Below are 17,968 nucleotides of genomic sequence, written 5' to 3'. Positions count from 1 at the left end.
TGATCTTTAAAAGAAAGCTACCTTCCGCATGACTGCCGGGCAAAATAAACCCTGTCCGCTTCTCCTCCTCAGGGTCAAATTCAGACTCGTGGACTTGGCCTTCAAGGCCCCTGGACTCAATCATCCTGCGTGCTCCTCTGCCTCTCATCTGGTCTGGGAGCTCCACAAGGGTGTGTTCTGGACATTGTTATTAACCAGCTATCCAGGGCCCACCAGGGGAGAGAGGTAATGTTTACTGAACAAGTACCATGGGCCGGAATCCCCCACCATGTAATTTACATAGGTTGTTGCATTTGGTCTTTACAGCAAGTCAGCATATCAGATGCTATTATTAGCCTCGCTTTGCACATCAGCAAACTAAGGTCAGAAAGATCAAGCAAGGTGCCAAAAGTCATAGCAACATGACTGTTGAAGAAGTGAAGAGATGAAGGAAGAGGTGCTGAACACGTGGGGCTCCCAGATAGTAACCCCCAGTCCCAAGGGCCATCTGCAACAGGTAGGCAAGCTTGGTTGCTCTTCTGTCTCCATCTCTTGGGGAGCCCCATCTGGGTACTGAGTGAGGTGGAACTAACCACAACCACAGGCTTTGGGAGGCCGCCTCTCCCCTGACCTGCCACAGCCCCAGCCTGGCCCTAGCCCAGCCTTAGCCAAAGCTCTGCATCAGCCCACAGGTTTCAGGCAGCCTGGGCCTGGGTGGAGAGGGAGCAGATGGGCTAGGAAGCCCTGGAACAGCCTGATTCTGACTCAGCCATGAGCCTGAGCTACAGAGCCACTGTGAAGCACACCCTGGACGTTTGGCCCCTTGGACAAGGATCTGGAAAAGGCAGCCTGCACAGTATTAGCAGAGGTATCATCAGTCCCTGAAACAAAGACTGAGGAGTTACCTCACATCTGCTGGGTGCAGGCCACAGATTGGGTCCATTATGCTTAAATCTGGCACCAACCTCAAGAAGGAGCTACAATTTTCCCACCTCACACACAAGGAGACTGAAATTCCATTTGACCAGAGAGGGGTTAAGGACAACCAGCTGGGACCTCCTTGACCAGAGAGCTGGGAGCGAAGGGGAGGTCTGGGCACCCTTTCTAGCCTAAAACCTTTCCTACCCATCTCCCTACTGCAGCCCAAGGCCTCGTAGGGAGGCTTTCCCTAATCCTCCTGTGAGGCTAGGTTAGGCCCTGGGCCACTGTTCTCACAGGGACTCCTCTCTAGGCTGCCCCTCTCTCCCCAGACCCCTCCCCACAGTCAGCCAGCCCGGAGGAAGAAAAGACAGCGGCCTTCTAGGATTCAGGGAACCAAGCATCTAAGCCTAACTTTACTCTGATCTGCCACAAGGCTTGGGGGATGGGGTGTGACTTTTCCATCTGTTAAATGGGCCCCCCTGTGCTATTCTCAGGGCTGGTGAGCACCAAGGGAAGAGGAACACCATGGAAGAGGAACCTTCTGCCCTTTGAACCAGGGCAGTGGGGAACAGCTGTGATCTTCCTCCCAGCCACTCCCATGGGGTCCCCCCCAGCAGGGCAGGGCACAAGTGATTTGGTAGGGCCCAGGCATCAGGAAGAGGGGGCAGCTTTGGAGCTGGTGGAAAAGGAAGCGCTTCCTTTGGGCGGGCAGCTGAAGAGACAATCGCTGGGCTTGTGTGCAGCGCTGTAGAACACCTAGAGCAAAATGGTGCCTGGCAAAGGGACTTGAATTTTGGGGCAGAATGGGTTCAAATCCCTCCCTCTTATAGGCTGTGTAACTTTGGATATGCCATTTAACCTTTCCGTGCCTCTGTTTCCCCAAATATAGGCGGGGACCTTACCAGTCCCAAGCCCCTGGGTTTTATTTATATTTGCTTTCCTCTTCCCCAGGCGCGGGACAGTGACAGTCCTGCCGCACAGGGTGGCTGATGGGTCCTGGGAGGAGGTGGAAGAGGATGAATTTGGACACTAGAGCACATCAGAGAAGGGAAGCGACCCGCCTGGACTCGCCGGAGGGGATGTGGCCACGGTGCGGGGAACCCCCTCTGTGGCTGCCCCAGGGCCAGCGAAGGGTCATTTCCTTCCGCGTTCGGCCCAGTCACCTCTCCTGTTTGCACCCCCACCCCCGGCCCCCCAAGCGCCCCGGCCCGGATTTCCTCCGCGGACCTGCGACTCCTGGAGTCACCCCCGCCCCCCCCACCCCGACGCCGCGGGCCGCGGGCTGCACGTGCGGGGTGGGCGGAGGGCGGCACCGCGCTGGCACCCCACTTCTCAGCGACCCCTCTCCCTCCGGCGCGCTCCCCCGGCCCTTCCACCCCGCCTTCCCAGCGGGGATCCAGCGTGAAGAAGATGCTCCCCCACCCCCGGGGTTCAGATAACCCGCGTCTGCGGGGCGCGCCGTGCGGGCGCTAGGACCCCGCGCCGGGCCGGGGGCGTGGTGGGGCGGGTCGCGGCATCGGGGTTTAAATCGGAGCCCGCGCCGCCCCCTCGCGGGTCGGGCTCCCGTGGGGCAGTGGCGCGGCCGCGAGCCTCCTCCGCGGGGACCCCGGGGTCTGGCGCCGGGTGGGACTTGGGCGCGGGCGGGTTTGCGCAAAATGTGCCGGTGCTGTTCGGGAGCGGAGCGGCAGCCGCGCTGAGCCAGGTAGGAGCCGCCGGCTGGCCAGGCTGACCCGACCCGGGGGACCCCCGTCCCGCGCCCCACTTTCCCAGCCCCACCCCGCCCTCCGCGCGCGCAGAGCCCCGGCGGGGCTGGGGCTAATTCATGAGGGTGCAGCGCGCCCACCCCCCAGTCTCGGCCCAGCCGCCCCCACTCCGCGCGTGGAGCCGGGTGGACCCGCCCTGGCCCGGAGAGGTCTGCGCGCCTGCTGGCCCCGAGCCTCGTCCCCGCAGAGGGACAGATGGGGGAACACGGGCAGAAACACTGGCATTTGCCCGGGACCCGCAGCTAGGTGGGCAGAAGAGGATTTGAACCCAGGGCTCCTGCCACCCTCTGACCCTGGCCTGGGAGAGGCGTCCCACCCCACGCCCCGGACAGCCTGCCTGTGGCACGGAGTGGGGGCACCCACCTGTCCTAGAACCTCGGAAGTCAGCCTTCTTCATGGGTGGGGGGGTGGTTGAGGGACCCCCACCCCCACCCGAGCTGTCTGAAATTCCACCATCACAGCTACATTCCTTTGGGTTCTGGTCTAATTCCCCCGTGGGATGCACATGTCTCCAGATGGGACTTGCCCTTGGTGATTCACAGCGCCCTTCGCAGCATCCGCTGGCCAGGGATGGGGCTGAGAGGAGGGAGAGAAGCACCTCAGAGCCCAGCCCTGGGAGGCTGCCTGCTGGTGCGCCTGCTGGGGGTGAAGGGGGCTTGGAGAGCCAGGAGGGAGATGTTGGCCTGATGTGGTGGAACCACTTCCTACCATTTCCTTTGGAGGCAGATGGACTGTGTTCTGATCCGGAATGCTATTTACTGCCTCGTGTGACTTTGGGTAAGTCACCTCTCTGAGCCTCATTTTCTTCCTGTAAATTGTAGACGTTTCTCTACAGGGCAGGCAGCTTACTTAGCACCTGCTAGAAAAAACACAGTATTTGGGTCATGTGGACCTGGACTAAATCCCAAAACACTCTGAACTGGGTAACTATTGGGTCAGTAACTTCAGATTTCTCATCTATAAAGTGGAAACTATAGTAATTATTTAATTGGGTTGTTGTGGAAATTAAATGAGATAATATGGGGCAAGCATTTCAAAGCGTGTCCAACACCCTTAAATGGTACAAATGGGCTTATGATAATTGTAGACACTGTCCCCCATCCCATATTTCTCTCTCCTTTCTCCCGCTCTCCTTTTCTCCCTCCCTCCCTCCCCTTTCTCTCTTTGTCTCTCTCTTACACACACACACACACACACACACACACACACACCTCTTTTTTGTATGCCTCTCTTCCCAGCCAGAGTCCTGAGATATTACTTGCCTCCTCTTGCCTGAGCCCCCTGTCTGCAGGCCTGGGCTCCCCTCCTCAGCATGCCTCACATGGGCTGCTCGGCCCTGTGTGTCGCTGCCCCAGCTGAGAAAGACAACATGTGTCCAGGACACATTCACGGACTCTCAGCTTAACCACCACAATGGTTGAGGGTGGCCAGTGGCAGAACCTGAACCAGGCTACTGGCCCACAAATGGGACACTGAGGCACTGACAGATTAAGGGACCAGCCCCAGGCTGGCGAGCTATAGAGGCTGGATGTGAACTGTCTCTGCGTTACTCCAGTTCTCCTTCTTGCCTTTCAATGCTACCCACAGTGTCTTGGGCACTGCCAATGGGTGCCCACTGCTGAGGGGCCTCGTCCTGTCAGCTCCCAGGGCAAATTCTGGGTACGAGAAGGTTGGTCCCTGCTGGATCTGCAGATGCCTGCTTTGGGAACTGGGTGGGATCTGGCAGGAAGAAGAGGAGAAAGTATTGCCTCCGGTCCAGTACTAAATCCAGGCCCATCCATGCCTTCACCTCGCACTCACCACCAGCCCACTGTAGAGCTTAGTGAGAACCTGCTTAATACTCCTGTTCTCACAGAATAAGAAATCATCAGGAAATTACCAATGCCAGGAAAGCGATAAAACATGTGAGGATCTGGGGAAGAGCATTCCCAGTGGAAGGAGCCCCAGGGCAAAGGCCCTGAGGCAGGAATGCACTTGCTGTGTCTGCGGAACAGTGAGAAAGCTGGAATTGGTGAGGCAACAGAAAATGATAGATGGAATCAGGGAGGCAATTGTGTGAAGCTTGGGTTTTTGGGGAAGCTTTCAAGCAGTAGAGATTCATGATCAGGTCCTTGATTTAGAGTTGACATAAAGACATCACGCAGGCTGCTATGTGTAGGATAGACTGTGAGAGGTCAGGGTGTTGCTGTGGTGGAAGCTCAGAATCGTGGTGGTGACTCAGACAGTGAAGGAAGACGGGGGTAGGCAGATCTGGGCTGTTTTTCAGGGAGAGCAGACAGAACCCCCTGATGGGGAGAAGGAATGTGGCAGGAAGGAAAAGGGAGTCGCCAGCACCAGACTCCTCCTATCCATTCCCAGGGCATCCTCTGACCTCCTCTGTGGTGTGAGATGAATTCCAGAGAGTGAGCCCCTCTGCTCTAGGGGTGCTTCGCATAGGAGAGAAGAGTCGGAGACAAGCCATGGTGCCCAGCTCCATGTGCTCAATGGGGGCTCCGGGAGATGGGAGAGCTAATAGGAAGGGCCATGTATAGACCAGACTTAGGGAACCAAGGAAGACTTCTTGGAGGAGGTAACATATAAGCTGAGACCCAAAACATGAGGATGTTTCCAGCACAAGAAAGAGGAGAAGGTGGAGGTTTGGGGCAGTGAAAGGTTGGTCAGGGACTGAAAATTACCCGAGGTATTTGGAACCCAGAGTGGGAGACGAAATGGAAAGAAGTGCCGGAATGGAAAGAAGTGCCGGCCCCGAAGCTTCCACTGAGACTAGTACCTGATTCTGAGTACACTAACTTTCAGACGGGCGGTGATGTTTTGGTTTTTAAACAGCAGAGCAAAATTTCCTGTGAAAGCCCAACCTGTAATGCAGGTGAGTGGAAAGCAGCTGTGAGCAGCAGGACGGGGTTAGCATGACCCTGAGGGGAACTCAGGGAGTAGGGTTTAAAAGCCACTACTGTGGCCCTTGCATGTTGGAGCAAGGAAGGATGTCAGAGCAGAGCTATCTGCATTTAAAATTTATCACCAAAAATGCCAGTGGGTTCCAACAGTCAGTCCTCAAAGGTCCTATAAGTGCCTCTTCTAAAATATTCTTCAGAGTCACAACTCAGTGCTCACCTATTGAGCACCTCTGGAGACCTTATAATGTAGAGGTTAAGGGCACAGACCCAGGAGCCAGACTGCCTGCGCCTGCCACTTGCTAGCTGTGTGACCTTGCATGTTCTTTAATGTCTCCGAGCCTCAGCTTCCCCGTCTGCACAGTGAGAATGGGGATCATAGAACCGAATCATGGAATCATTGTGAAGATTGCGTGAACGCAAGTAAAATATCGGGGAGGGTGAGTGGTGTATAATTAATGTCCTGTCAGTTGCACTGTCATAGAACATACTGAGGCTCAGTGAGGTGAAGTAACATGCTCGAGGTCACATGGCAGGTTAAGAGGAGGTGAGAGGGGCAGCCAGGGAGGAGAGAAAAGAGCCCAGTGCTCCTGAGGGCTTTATGTGCCCCTCCTTGTTACAGTATAGGTTTTATGATCGTTTTCAGTGAATGTGTTCTCACTTCCCAATGCAGAACCAGGAATAAAGATAGGAATGAATGAATGAAATTGATGGATCGATCTGTGTGTTCCTGACACTTAACCCAGGTCCTCAGTTAGGAAGCCCCTACCAGCACTAGGATTCATCCTGCTGAGGTCTCTGTGATCCCTCTAAACCCCACCTCTGGGAGAAGGGCTGAACCAGCAGGCCTTGGTGTCCCCTGCGTGATGCCTGAGGTTTAAGTGAAAGTAATGGGCCCGGCCACCTGCTCCTGGGGAAGTCCAGGGTAGCAGTCCTGGGGGCAGGGCTGGCCTCCTGGCGGGCTTCCTGTCAGTGCTCTGGGCCCAGCCTTCAAACAATGGCAGGGACTCCAGTATCAGAAAATCAAAAGAAAAAGGGCAAAATAAAAGTCCAGGGTGGGGGAATTAAGGAATTCCGTTTGGGGCCCAGGGATGGGGGACCTGCTTATGACCTGGGTGGAAGTGGATCCAGAGGCCCAGCTCCCCACGTCACCTTACCCCAGCCCTGAGCTTGGCTCAGAGCAGACATAGGTTCTTTCTGCTCCTACTCCCCACCTCCAGGCTGTCTTCCCCCAGGTGGGGTCTTTTGAAATCCGAATCTGACAACTTCAGCTGCTGTTGAACAACTCCTGCACCCAGAGAAGTGGCTTAGCAAATTGGATTGACATTGGAAGCCCTTTGTGGTGGGCTACGGCCCCACTTCTCACCCCACTCCTTGCTATATCCACAGAACCTCTATCCCAGCTCCAACTGTGATCTGGGGGTCCCTGATGGCAGATGCCAATGGGGGGGTGGGGGAGGGAGGGGCCTGGGGGGGAGGGGAATGGTAGTGGGAAGGAGACAGTGATCTGACCGTGTTCTCAATCCTTCCACCCTGTCTTCTATACAGAGCCATGAGCCACCGGACCCTGCAGCTCCTGGCTGTGCTGACTCTGGGCCTGGCTACCTCCCAACACCGAGACAAGATGCCCTGTAAGATGGTAAGAAGCCCTGCCCAGGCAGGGTAAGCACCTCACTCGTTACTCCTCTAGGGAGCCTGTGACCCCTCTAGGTTGAACTGATTCTATTTGCTCCCTTCCCTGGGTTTCTAAAGTGCTAAGCTGCCCTCTTTCTCAAAACTGGGCATGTGCGGTAGTTGGTGATGGGTCTAAGCCTCTCTCACCTGCCAGACCAAAAACTTCTTGAAAGTAGGTACCAGGTTTGTTTTATTTCTGTTCCTTTTTCCTGCCCTGAGTCAGGGAGACCATCCTGAAGTTGCTCTGCCCCTGCAGGGTTCAGGGGAGAGGGAGGCCTGGGCAGTCACTGAGGTCAAGGCTGGAGCTTGGACTGGGCCCTCCAGCAGCTCACTTGGACCTGGGCCTGGAAGCTCTTGACATAACGCAGGAGGGGCAGGTGCTTCTGGAGGCCGAAGAGCTGGCAGCCAGGGGCCCGCAGCCTCTCCTGGGGGTTGCAGTTCCTGCCGTTGCCATCTCACTTCTTGCCCCCAGGGCCCCTCTGGGATTCCCAGACTCCAAACTATGAGGCGGAGAGGGCTTTGGGTGGCACCACGTGCCATCCCGAATTCTACCTGGGGAGACAGGCTGGGAGCGAAGGCCCAGGCCACCCACAGGCAGAGGGAAGCTGGATGAGCTTTGACTCCTGGCAAATGAGACCACAGACAGGAAAGCTTGCTCTCAACTATCAGAGCTACCATGGAAAAATCAACATACTCTGCAGCTATGTAGATTTTCAAAGTAGTAAAAAGAGATTGCCACATGCAGAGGGCTCTTGGGGTGCCACACTGTACTAAGGGCTCCCTCTCACTTTACCCTGTCCAGAAAACCTCTTTTCAGCTGGGTGAACTGAACCCAAGAGAAGTGATGTGGCCCCCCAGGTCATACACATAGGAAGTAGTAGAGGCAGGATTTGACCCGGCTCCCCTGGGCTCATGCTGTCTGTCCATTGCCAGAGACTCTTCCTTCCCTGCTCCTTTCTGCATGCAGGTGGCAAAAGGGAATGGGGTGGCAAGTCCTTCTCCCTATTTAAAAAAAATGCTGGACAGTTACCTCCTGGCATTCCAGAGAGAGTAGGCAGCAAGTTGTGAGAAGTACCGGGCCTGGTTATAAATAGTCATGCTGGGAGTTTGGAGCCCAGGGAGCAGGAGGGCCATTGACTGCAGCTCTGAGAGCTTCCCTGGCCTTCTGGCTCCCTCCTAGGCAGCCCACCACAACCCTGCCCAAAGCAGCCTCTCTAGGTCTGTGGCAGGGGTACCCGGCACCTGGGCTGAGAGTAGATCTTAGACTCTGGGTTTGACCCACTTGTATCCCAGCTCAACTCTCAGGGACTGGTACCCCAGGGAACATTTGCATACCCAGAGGTGAAACAAGGTGTGCATTTGCACAAGGGGTACAGTGTGAAGCATATATCTTATCCACCCCAAGTAAGTGCCCAGGAAATGGTGCCCACGAAGGACTCAACCCGGGAGCCCATCCAGCTGCGAGCCTGTGGTCAGAACTTGGCTGGCACTGGCAAGCATAGGTTTGCAGTGATACTTTTGAGTCTCTGGCTATCTGATTTATAATAGCCTCCCCCCTTGAACTTCATTTTTCTTTGAGGGTCTGATGGAATAAATAGTTCCTGGGAGGATGAAATGAGCCTCATCATCTATGCACAGACCAAGCCTGGCCCAGAGCTGGTGCTCCGGGAGACCGGCGACACTGCGTCAGTCAGGATGGTCTGGGAAGCTGAGGCTAGGACTGAAAGCGTGTTACCTAGTGGTTCCAGTTGGCAGAGAGATCGGGACAGATGAAGGAGGCAGGAGCCAGGCAGGACTGGCAAGTTTGTTGGGGTAGATTTCCTATTTACATGGGTACTCAACAATACAGCGGTACCCAACAATAGGGGTACAATAGATCTGCCCGGGTCTCAAAACTCCATGCAGCAACCTCCCCTGGAGTGTCAGCCGCTGTGCTGCACTGAATAGGAAGAGTCACGCAGATGCCTGAGCAGGGGCACCAGTGAGGATATGGGAGGAAGGGCATTTCTGTCCCCCTCCTGCCTTCACCCCTGCACTTGGGGCTCTGGGGATGAAGTGGGAAGCTGGGCTAGGCTGGGAAGACCCAGGCTGGTGTTTGCCCCACTGGCTTAGCCGCTCACTCCCTGTGACCTTATACAGGTCATTGCCATCTTCAGACTCAATCTCCCCATCTTTTTGCTCTAATGGCCTTTGACTCCAGTGTAGATATTTGGATAATCCCATGTCTTCCTCTTAGAAAGGTGACTGAGTCGATCCTTCAGACCTTAACTAAGCGGGTGATGCCTGTGACTTTTTCCAATCATTAATAAAGTTTTCTGAGCACTTTCTGTGGGCCAGTTTCAAGCATCCACTTCAGTCACGCCAGTCCTGTTTGTTCTGAGATTACTGTGTAGCAGGTCCCCACACAGGCATCACAATTCAGTGGCTGAGGCTCTGAAGGAGGACGCCCCAGTGGAAATGACCTGCCCAGCGGCAGTCAGGGAATACTTCCTGGAGGAGGAGACCCAGAGCTCAGCATACAGATGTTCTCTCTGCAGATCTAGTGAGAATGGTATAACCAGCACAGGGAACAGCAAGGAGGAGACCCAGAGGCGGGTGTGGGAGGGCAAGGTGGACATTGGTTGCTGCAGTGGTTTAGAAGGAGACGGGACAGGTTGGCAGGCGCCACAAACACTATACTGACCTGCTGAAGGTCCTGGACTTTGTGCTACAGAGTTTTAAGCAGGCGGCAGCATGTCAGAGTGGGGTTTTGCGGTTGCCAGGCATTTGATTGGTAGGTGAGCATGAAAGGGGCAGTGCAAACAGAGAGGCCTAAGCGGGAGTGGAACTGAGCTGGGAGGTTGTGGAAATTAGACCCTTCACTAGCAAAGCCTGAGGCTCCTGGGGTCCTGGGGAAGGCAAGAGAAAAACTGCGTTTGCACAGAAGTCACACGTGGTGGAAGACAAGAATGGAGCCTTTGGTTGTTAAAACATCGGGGTTCCATCCCAGCCCTGTTGCTCACCATTTAGAAGCTGCAATCCTCAACCTCCCTTCCCCTCTCTGAGCTGGGCTTCCTATAAATAGGGTTGATCATGTTTGATGGGCAGGCTATGGCGAGGATTCACTGAGACAGGGGGCCTAGAAGTCTCAATAAACTATAAAATGCAGTGTAGGTGCTGGAGAAGGATGAGTTATGTTCTAGATAAGAAATCAGAGTGGTAAAATGATCAATGGGGCTCGCACAGAAAAATCAGTTATGCCATCAAAGACTGTGGGTGGGGACCCTGGCCCTCTCTTCCCCTGCCCCTTAGACTCACTCCCCTCTCCAGGGACTGATCTAGACTGGACCATGAGAAGCGAGGCCACCGAAGGGGGTGGTGGAGGGTAGCAACAGCAGAAAGGAGGTCACATCTGGGGCGCATCAGTGAGGAAGCGCTGGGGCCCGGAATTCTGCCCATGGAATGAAGGCTTAAATGAGGGCTGGGTGGGAGGCCAAAATAAAAACTGATGACAGGGGTGCAAATTTCATTTTTCCCTTTCAGAAACATTTCTCCCAAAGTAGTTTATAGCCTGACACCAGCTGGGTAAATCTAACTGTATGGGCCCAAGGAAGGCAGCCAGGGGCCCGGCTTGGCTCTGCTGCTCACTGGCTCTGGATCATTCTAGGTGATACATGGCTCAGCTTCCTGTAAAATACTCAGTACGGGTCTTTTTGTTAGTTCGTTGGTCCTTCTACTTCTATCCACCTACTCATCAAAGCTTCTTTGGGTCTTCCTTGATGCCCCATACTGAACTGGGTCCCAGAGATAGGGGCAGGGAGTGGGATGGGGGCCCTCCAGGCATGAGAGGATGTCTGGAGGTCATTCAGACATGACTAGGCTGGGGTGACTAGGAATGTGAGATATGCTGGGAGCTCAGAAGAAAAGCCTAATCAAGTCTGACAGAGAATCAAGTCATCCTCCCTAGAGGACCAAGTCTGGTTCTACCCTTATTGCACCTCTAATGCCTGCTGTTCTCCCTGCCTCCCCAGGTGGACAAGGAGGCCTTGTGCCAGGGCCTTGGTCTGCTCCAGGTCCCCTCAGTGCTCCCACTGGACATCAAGGCCCTGGACATGTCTGGAAATCAGCTGCGGGGCATCCTGACCTCACCCCTGGGCTTCTACACAGAGCTTCGTCACCTGGACCTGAGCAGCAACGAGATCAGCTTCTTTCAGCCTGGTGTCTTCGAGGCCCTGCTCCATCTGGAGCACCTCAACCTGGCCCATAACTGCCTGGGGGTGGGCACCTCGCTGAGCACCGCTGGTCTAGGTCATCTGCCGAGCTTGATGTCCCTGGACCTGTCTGGGAACAGCTTGTACAGTGACCTGGTGGAGCCGCTGCTGGGGGAGGCTCCTGTCCTGTGCACCCTCTCACTGGCAGAGAACAGTCTAACCCGCCTGACCCGCCACACCTTCAGGGGCACGCCCTTGCTGGAGCAGCTGGACCTGCACAGCAATGTGCTGATGGACATCGAGGACGGAGCTTTCGAGGACCTGCCTCGCCTGGCCCACCTCAATCTCTCCAGGAACTCTCTCACCTGCATCTCTGACTTCAGCCTCCAGCAGCTGCGGGTGCTGGACCTGAGCTGCAATAGTATCGAGGCCTTTCAGATGGCACCCCCGGAGCCCCAGGCTGAGTACCAGCTGGCCTGGCTGGACCTGCGGGAGAACAAACTGCTGCACTTCCCTGACCTGGCTGCCCTCCCCAGACTCATCTACCTGAATGTGTCCAACAACCTCATCCGGCTCCCTGCAGGACCTCCTCTGGGAGGCGAGGGCATCCATGCGCCTTCTGAGGGCTGGTCAGCCTTGCCCCTCCCAAACCCCAGCTGGAATGCCAGCACCCACCCCCACTCCCAGCTCTTGAACCTGGATTTGAGCTACAATGAAATCGAGCTCCTCCCGGAGGGCTTTCTTGAGCACCTGACCTCCCTGCGCTTCCTGAACCTCAGTCGGAACTGCTTGCGGGCCTTTGAGGCCCAGCAGGCCGGTTCCCTGCCCTGCTTAGTGCTCCTGGACATCAGCCACAATGCCCTGGAGGCACTGGAGGTGGGCGCCTTAGCCCTGGGGTCGCTGAGGACGCTGTTCCTGCAGGACAATGCCCTGCAGGATCTGCCCCAGTTCACCTTTGCCAGCCTTGCGAGCCTGCAGAAGCTCAACCTGCAGGGGAACCGGGTCAGGCCCTGCGGGGGGCCAAGCGGGCCTGGCCTCTCGGACTGCGTGACCTTCTCGGGCATCTCCTCCCTCCGCGTCCTGAACCTGGTTGACAATGAGATGGAGGTGCTCCGTGCGGGGACCTTCCTGCACACCCCCCTGACCGAGCTGGACCTCTCTGCCAACCCTGGGCTAGATGTGGACACAGGGGCCCTGGCTGGCCTGGAAGCCTCCTTGGAAGTCCTGGCCCTGCAGGGCAATGGGCTGGCCATGCTGCAGGTCGACCTGCCCTGCTTCAGCTGCCTCAAGCGGCTCAATCTTGCCGAGAACCGCCTGAGCCGCCTGCCCACCTGGACGCAGGCCGTGTCCCTGGAGGTGCTGGACCTGAGGAACAACAGCTTCAGCCTCCTGCCAGGCAGTGCCATGGGAGGGCTGGAGACCAGCCTCCGGCGCCTCTACCTGCAGGGGAATCCACTCAGCTGCTGCGGCAACGGCTGGCTGGCCTCCCAGCTGCACCGGGGCCGCGTGGACGTGGATGCCACCCAGGATCTGGTCTGCCGCTTCGGCTCCCAGGAGGAGGTGTCCCTGAGCCATGTGCGCCCCGAGGACTGTGAGAAGGGGGGGCTCAAGAATGTCAACCTCATCATCATCCTCTCCTTCACACTGGTCTCCGCCATCCTGCTCACCACGCTGGCCACCTGTTGCTGCGTCCGTCGGCAGAAGTTCAGCCAGCAGTACAAAGCCTAGAGACGCCCAGGCTGCTGGAAAGCTCGGCCCGGAGACCGTCGAGAGGTCAGTGGAGGAGCCAGAGGCACAGAGAAGGGTAGGGACTGCCCCAAGATCACACACTGAGCCAGGGTCCTGGAACCCCAGCCCGTGCTTCCTTTCCCTGCATCCTGCCACATCAGTAGATGACACACTTCCAGGCACACATGTGGTTCAGCTGTGAAAGCCAGAAGTTGGGCAACTTCAGGAATACGGCTGACCCATCAGATCAACAGATCCTCACCAGGCATCCGTTTTGTGCCACACCCTGCTCCAAGCACTGGGCACGCTGGTGGATGAGATGTCGGCAATGCCCACAGGTGAAATGGGCCCCTGCCCTCAAGCATCTCCCAGTCTGAGTGGGGAGGTGGTCATAGAACCCTGCAGTGACCACAGAGAATGTGGAAGTCCAAGTCTCCAGAGCCCTGCAGCCCCCATGGGCTGAGAGCGGGGAGGCCCATCCCGGCTAGACCAGGGCACAGGAGGGATGAGACCAAAAGGATTTGACTAAGACGTTTCCAAGCAGACTCTTTGTCCCATCTTCTGATAATGACTTTCAGCTTTTCTGGAACATGAAGAACTTGCGCCTGGAAGAGAGAACGAAAGCCACATGAGCATGTTTGGATCCAGGGTTCGTGGGCAGGCTGCAGCAGCTCCAGCAGGGCCTGGTTAAGAAGCTGTCATCCAAGGCCTTGGTGCACAACAGACCACACGCTTCCCACCCTGGGCAGGCTCTTGCCCTGCCTGGCACCTTTGCGTTGCACACACTGGCCCAAATACTGCCCCAGGCCCCCAACACCCACCCAGGCCCATCTCTACAGTCCAGCCCCACCCTCGCCGGTCTGCTGATGAGCAGGAATGAGAGGCTTGGGTGTTTGGTTCTGTTTTGCACCAGGCTTGGCAGCTGTAACAAACCCAAGCAGACTTCTGCCTCTTCACGACAACTCTCTGAAGTTGGTATTTTTTTCCCATTTTACAACAGAAGAACCAAATTCTCCTTCCAGGGCCTGTCAATTAAGAAATGCCATAACTGAGATTGAGACTTACATCCTGCTGACCTCAGGGCCTGAGCTTGGCCCCCGGGGGGCTGCAGGCTGGCAGGTGGACAGGAAGTGGCCCCACAAGCTGGAACAGGGCCTGGGCGCATCCTGTGCTGGACATACCCACCTGCTGCTCTACCTCCTCTTCCCCAGATGGGCAGAGAGACAGGCAGCCACAGGGCCTCTCCCCTCTCTGCCTCAGTTTCCCTCATTCCCTCCTTTGCAAACCAGCACTCTTCTTTTTCTCTCCTTGCTCTGGTGTCCCTCATTCTTTCTGCACTAAGTCAAACCTGGTATTTAAGACCATTGAATCCTCCTCCCCCTTACACAAATAGGGAAACTGAGGCTTAGAAAGAAAATAACTGTGTGCACAAAGCTGAGAGAGGCAGTGGTGAAGCCCATGAAAAAAGCGACTTCAGACCTCAATGGGCATTGGTGCCTGGGGCGTGGGGGAGGGTGGGCCCGAGCCGTTTCCTTCACGTGCTAAGATCCTGCTGGCTCCAACCCCTCTTTCTGGTCCTCATTTTGCAGGGATTTTTTTTTCACCTAGAAAAATGGTAAAAACCCATTTAGATCTGAATCATGATAACTGACCCCACCCCGGCCCATGAAATCATGGACTGTCCAGGAGGAAAGGAAGCCCTGGGCTCAGCCCAAGAGCCCGTGTTTCAGTCTTCACCCTCTTGGCCCGCAGGCTGGCTCAGGACAGCGCTCAGTAACGTCAGACAATCAACACGCCCCTCCCTCTGCTCCATTTTATTGATGAGTAAACTGAGGCCCAGCATGGGCCTACGACTCGGGGAGTTGGTGGCAGAGCTGGGGTGTGCAGGACAGCCAGGTGGAGCCGGTCCTGGGTGGGGACACACCTCTGGTGCTCACTACACACACACACTCCTCCTCGGGTTGGGAGGGCAGGTGTGGCCCCTTCGTGCCTGATCTTTGAGAACACTATACGATGCTGCTCTCACTCGCAGGGACCAGGCCACAGCCCAGGCCTCGGGACCAGCTCTTTGTATAACCCACATGAATGTATTAAAAACAGTTTTGGAGAAACCAGGTGTTCTGCCAGCCTCCTCCTTGCTCAGGTCCTGGGCGCCATCGCTTCTGCTTCTGCCTGCTCTGCTCTGCTTGTGCCATGGCCTTTGAGTCCTCATGACAGGCTGGGGAGATGGTAGGTGAGAAACTGAGGTGCTGGGTCATCGCCACCCTGGACCCTGGGGCCTCAGCCACCCTCACATTCCCTGCCACACCTCCAGTCCCCCACAGTCAGCCAGCCCTGCTCCCCACTAGCACTGCTGAGAAATAGCGACTTTCAGCAGTTGTCCTGCCCCTCTCTGCCCTGCAGCTCCTTGGCCTCGTGTTTCCTCTGTGCCACCCCCGTATCTCTGAGGCAGTGCCCTCAGGGTGCTCACTCCCCTCCCTCATGCTCCTTTCTCTCCAGCCTCTCCTTCAGACTACAGCTTTGCTCAGTCTTGTCCACCTTAAAAAGAGTAAAAAGGCCCTCCTGCTCCTACTTCATGGGCTAACTTCTTGGCAAAGTAGCTTCCCTTTCCCCACTCCATACTGAAGCCTCCACACTGTCCCCCGACACTGCCTTCAACCCTCCACACCCCACTCGCCCTGGCTATGGTCACCCACAGTGTCCTTTGTCAAACTCAGTCCCTTTTAGACTGAGCATCCTTGACCTTCAGCTGTGAGGGCCCCTGTACCCCCATTCTCCCTGACACCCACCCCTTCCCTCAGTACACTCTCCCCTAAATCTAGGGTACCCCACATGTGGTTTTCACCTTCCTCTCAAGCCGCTCCTTTTCAGGGTCCTCTCTGTACTCCTCTTAGGCCACCTGAGCAGTGACCACCATAACGCTGTCCCAGGCCTTCTTCCCTTGGGAATGTCACATTCTCGTTGCTGTACAAACTGCCCTGTTGCTCTGATGACACCCACCTCTCTGTCTCCAGCCTCATCCCTGCTGAGCGCGCAGGCCTGACACCCTGAGGCCTCCCCAGCTAGAGAGCTGAAGCTCTGCCCGGGCTGGAGCTGAGTGGCAGTGAGCCACCTACTGCACATCAAGGTCAAACTTGGAAGAAGAGCCAGGAGCGGCATAAGGACATGCCTGTTTTCTGGAGGGGAGCTGGGGGGTGAGGGTGTGGGCAAAGCCTCTGGGAGAGCGGACAAGGGCCACCTCACCTGGGTGGGGCCAGGGAAGGGGTTCTGAGTCACAGTCTAGAGTGCAAGCTTCCTGCTCCCAATTTGCAGCCCCCTGTACCTGTCCTCAGGTGATCCCACCTCCCCTTCGCAGCTGCCTGACACCTAGACAGGGTCCAGCCTTCACTTCCCTACCTCCTCTCCCCAGATTCAAGGCCCAGCTCAGCAATGTTCTGCCCTTTCCCCCCAAGCATCCTGGAGATTTCTCCAACCTTCTCCAGTCTGTGATCTCTCACCTCCCAGCACTGCTCCCAGCTGCTGCTCGCCCAAGTACATTTGCAATGCCTGTTTCATGGGTGAGGTTGGGGGGTGAGAGGAGGTGCGACTCAACTCTCTAGCACATGGTAGGAACTCAGTGAAGGCCTAAGGGCAAGTGGAAGCGTGGGTTTAGCTCATCCTGGGGGCTCTGCAGGTCTCTGACCCAGCTGGGAGCCCACCAGGTCCCTGACCCCTTTTCCTGGAAAACAGGGGAGTTTATTCACCTGGCCAAGACCCCCAGCAAGGCAGAAATTCCTGTTTTCAGCCAAACGTGGACACAGCTGCCAACTAGGTCATCAGAGCATCCGGCAAATTCCAGGGAGGGGGAGGCCCTGCAGGCCCCCTGTCACAAAAGGTCTGAGGTGTCATGTCACCAGCTTGTTCAATTCAGTGAGCTGCTATGACATTGGGAGGAGCTAGACTTGTGGAGGGGGGGTGCGGGAGGGGAGCAGCCCCTCAGCCCATCTGTGCCTCACCTCTCATCCCCTGGGACTGCGATCTGCTGTCTGCTCTCTGCTGTAGTCCTTCAGCCGACAGGCTTGAGGCCCGGCCGCCCCAACACAAGCTTGCAATCACCCAGCACCGTGGGCAGGCACTGCGCTGAGCCCCGGGGTGCATGGTGGTATTTCATTCTGACAAGCTCTGAAGAGATCTCTGTTATCATCCTCATTTGAGAGAAACCGAGACTCATGTTTCCACAGCTATAAAGTGCCAGAGCCGAGGTTTGCCCCACTCTGGAGCCAGTGTAACCTTGCCTCCTGACCCTGCTCCACCTGGAATGTCTCAAGCACACCCCCTGCCCACAGGCCAAACTCCGTCAACCAACGCCTAATCACCTCCTCTGGAGAGACTGCCCTGACTTCCCTCCTCCAGCTCTCCACAGTCCCGGTTGCCTGGCCACAGCCTCGGGATCCGCTTCCTGACACCAGAGGGAGGACCTCCCCGGGCCTTTCCCGTGTCCCCTGGGCCTGTGAGTTGACACAGGGGGAGCTCAGGGGAAGTTTCCTGACCCAAAGGCCCCAGGCCTCTAGGACTTAAATTTTGTGGGGATTACCCCCAACCCTCAGACCCAGAATGGAGTGGTTCAGAGGACACAGAGGAGGTGCAGAGGATGCAGGGGCAGTGGTGGCCAGAAGTGAGGCAAAGAAAGACCATTTCTCACCTCCATCTCCCTCGGCTTCCCTCTCACCTCTAGAACCCTGGAGTCCTAGCTCCTCTTCTCCTTTCCCTCCTAATTTCCTCTTCCCACCCTTCTCTCACTGGGAGAACCTGGGTCTGTGGTGGCAGAAAACAGGAGGGCGGA

The 17,968-nt window shown here is 56.4% G+C and overlaps 1 protein-coding gene across 5 annotated transcripts; it reads left to right on the top strand.

Annotated features, from left to right (window-relative positions):
- The first annotated feature begins 2,503 nt into the window (after positions 1-2,503).
- Positions 2,504-15,435, top strand: LRRC32 (leucine rich repeat containing 32). Of its 5 annotated transcripts, none has more exons than XM_037523002.2 (4): positions 2,504-2,602; positions 3,390-3,440; positions 7,103-7,193; positions 11,239-15,435. In XM_037523002.2, the coding sequence occupies exons 2-4, from the start codon at positions 3,412-3,414 to the stop codon at positions 13,144-13,146; spliced, it is 2,028 nt and encodes a 675-aa protein (XP_037378899.1). In that variant the 5' UTR covers positions 2,504-2,602; positions 3,390-3,411; the 3' UTR covers positions 13,147-15,435. The 5 variants fall into 5 exon arrangements, with proteins under 5 accessions (XP_037378899.1, XP_037378898.1, XP_037378901.1 ...); XM_037523001.2 differs by having other exon boundaries at positions 3,179-3,440; XM_054699549.1 differs by lacking the exon at positions 2,504-2,602 and adding an exon at positions 5,460-5,529 and having other exon boundaries at positions 3,422-3,440.
- The last annotated feature ends 2,533 nt before the right edge of the window (positions 15,436-17,968 follow it).

Source organism: Talpa occidentalis, unplaced genomic scaffold, assembly GCF_014898055.3.
Source record: "Talpa occidentalis isolate TD23 unplaced genomic scaffold, MPIMG_talOcc4v2.1 talOcc4.3, whole genome shotgun sequence".
Lineage (NCBI taxonomy): Eukaryota > Metazoa > Chordata > Mammalia > Eulipotyphla > Talpidae > Talpa > Talpa occidentalis.
Note: the sequence above shows the minus strand (reverse complement) of the source record. Positions and strands in the feature narration are given on the sequence as shown.

Excerpts from the sequence above, each read along its gene's own strand:
- LRRC32 (XM_037523002.2), top strand. The coding sequence starts at position 3,412 with ATGCTATTTACTGCCTCGTGTGACTTTGG. Across the intron at positions 3,441-7,102 it reads ACTGCCTCGTGTGACTTTGG|AGCCATGAGCCACCGGACCC; the intron begins GTAAGTCACCTC and ends TCTTCTATACAG. Across the intron at positions 7,194-11,238 it reads ACAAGATGCCCTGTAAGATG|GTGGACAAGGAGGCCTTGTG; the intron begins GTAAGAAGCCCT and ends CTGCCTCCCCAG.